Source organism: Takifugu flavidus, unplaced genomic scaffold (genome assembly GCF_003711565.1).
Source record: "Takifugu flavidus isolate HTHZ2018 unplaced genomic scaffold, ASM371156v2 ctg479, whole genome shotgun sequence".
Classification (NCBI taxonomy): domain Eukaryota; kingdom Metazoa; phylum Chordata; class Actinopteri; order Tetraodontiformes; family Tetraodontidae; genus Takifugu; species Takifugu flavidus.
In genome coordinates, this window is record NW_026622095.1 from 12135 (window position 1) to 14819 (window position 2685).

A 2685-nucleotide genomic window follows, 5' to 3' on the forward strand; every position below is an offset into this window, starting at 1 on the left:
CCATTGTTTTCCCAGGTGGCCAGGTCCCATTCTTCATGCAAATGTGATCATCAACCCCCTGATGTCCTGTATACAATGAGTGGTTGACACCCCCTGCCTGACTGGCTCCTGAGATAACAGTAGATCAAACAACAATCCTGCAACTGGAATGTCTCTGTTCTTTATTACATTTACCAATGAGTCTACCTTGCCTAACTTCTAAGAGAAGACAGAAACATATGGTGAAACACATAACAACAAGATAAAGATAATTCTCATCAGAAGCCAGATGGCTGCATGTAACGCTTTGTCAAAGGTATCAAAGATTGGACTCGTCGATAAAGGGGCTTGAGCTTTCTTTTCACAGACTTCAGTACAGATGAGAAGTCGTTAAATGATATTAGGATGTCATGAGAGAAAATACAATATCCATGTATTTGAATTTAAAAATGCTTTGCATTGCTACAAAAACAATGTGTATATTCTCCAAACTTTTCTGCACAACTGCATTTCATTGTGTATATACAGTATGAACAGAGAATTTTTTTTTCACCATTTATACACATATCCATACAACAGAAGTGACTATTTTTTTAATAAAAATTGAGTGTCTTATCAAACAAAGCAAAACACTGATAAATGTGTGTCTACAAAGGTGACGAACCTTTGGGTGTATGATGCAATATCTCAGAGGTACACACATTCAAGACGGAAGCAATTGTGTAGTCTTCTTTCCTTAATAGGTCAAACGGGCCAACCAATCACATGCAGTTTTATTGGTTAAGAGCAAAAAGGGGACCAACATGTCTCTACACCGCCTTTGCACTTTAGACACAATGACATCGTTTCAGAGATTATGCTGTCTGATGTGTGTGTTCTTGGGAAACATTGGTAAGTGCTGATTTTAGGGCTTTTCTAAATGAAAGTATTGTTTTTGTTCTTTGTTGTCTCAAAATAGGCTGAAACATATGTGATTTACTTTTTTCTCTCCAGTCCATGGGGACAATACGAAGTTGTCCATCCCCATTCGTCAAGATGCTGATTTTCTATCAGCGGACGTTGGTGACAATGTTACTTTAAAATGTTTCTATGAAGACAGTTTTACAACAACCCTTTACTGGTATAAGCAAGTGATAGGCCAGAAACCAAAGCTAATGTCTAGCTTCTATTTATTTGGTCAAAAAGCTTCCTTTACGGATGAATTTAGAAACAGCACACGTTTCCAGCTGGTTACTGAAAATCTCCAGCATCACTTGACAATTTCAGATTTACGTGTTGCTGACTCCGCTACCTATTACTGCTTAGCAAGCAACTTTTTTGAATATCAGTTTCACAACGGCACAACTGTCAGTGTAAGGGGGTCAGGTTTTAATGTTCCAACTTCAGTGCATCAGTTGGCGTCTGGCACGATTCAATCAGAAGATTCCATGATGCTGAACTGCACAGTTTATACTCCAACCTGCGATGAAGAACATGCTGTTTACTGGTTCAGAAACTCTGGAGAATCTCTACCAGGAGTTATTTTCACCAGTGCAGTCAGAAGGAATAACAAGTGTGACAGGAAAACCAACAGCTGTTTCTTCAACCTATCCCTAAAGAACATGAATGAGTCTCAGACTGGGACCTACTATTGTGGTGTCGCATCCTGTCAAAGCATTGTGTTTGGAGCTGCAACCAAGGTGGAATTTGAGGGTGAGTTTTATTCTAACTTTGATTCCAATGTTATGACTTGGACTCAAGATTCGGGAGTTTAAAATGATTACTTTACTACTATTGCTTGTCCATTGTTAAGGCAGACTTGACACAATGCAAAAAAAAAGTACAATTTAAAAAATAAAAACAAATTCAATCAAATTCAGAATTGTTGTCCTGAAAACATTGAAACTAGACAGGGAATTTAACTTGGATTTCAAATCTGAACATGATAAACAATGATTAGGTCAACTTAAATTGACAGTAAAAGCTCCACTTTCCAATTCCACTAATTGGTAACTTTGGATTGGAACTAAGAATCGTGTCACTTGAGACGAACTGACTTAACGAATACTTGTTCAAGCTACCTCTTCTTCCCTCACCGAAACTTTGACCTCTGTCTGCTGTCGTGTGCATCTACAGATCAGAAAGACTCTCTGGTCTTGTTTTACTTCCTGTGTGGTGCATCATCATTCAGCATATTTCTGGTAGTGTATCTGGCCTTCTCGGTGTGCATGATGAACAATCACAGCTGCAATTATGAAGGTATAATCAATTGCACTTCCTGTTTTCAATCATGTTGTCTAACATGATTTTTTTCACAGTTTTAGCATTCATTTTATGTTTCAGAATTGTTTCAGAAAAGATTGTCACCTCTGTCCAAACCAAAGGTATTTTTTATTAGTCAGAATAAAGTCGTTCATTAAATATTCAAAAGGCACTGAGTTCATTGTTGTCATTTACAGGATCGTCCAGATGCAGATGGTTCTGTTTTGTGGAAGAAGAAGATGAACAGAGAACATACCTGGACTGAATGTGTTTACTTCAGTGTAAAGCAGTAGAATAGAAAAATGACCATTTTCAACAATTTTAGATATCCTGTAGTTTCAGAAAACTCCCAAAATAGAAAAAGGCTCTTCTGTGGTTGATTTATAGATATTTGATTCATTGTGTACATTCTACATTGTTCAGGATGTTCAGGATCCTTGGTACAATAAAGGAGGAAATAACCAA

General features: G+C 37.5%; 1 protein-coding gene across 1 annotated transcript; it reads left to right on the forward strand.

Moving 5' to 3' along the window:
• The first annotated feature begins 667 nt into the window (after positions 1-667).
• LOC130520698 (uncharacterized) lies at positions 668-2685 on the forward strand. The gene is made up of 5 exons (XM_057024409.1): positions 668-870; positions 973-1671; positions 2095-2217; positions 2302-2342; positions 2418-2685. The coding sequence occupies exons 1-5, from the start codon at positions 783-785 to the stop codon at positions 2511-2513; spliced, it is 1047 nt and encodes a 348-aa protein (XP_056880389.1). The 5' UTR covers positions 668-782; the 3' UTR covers positions 2514-2685.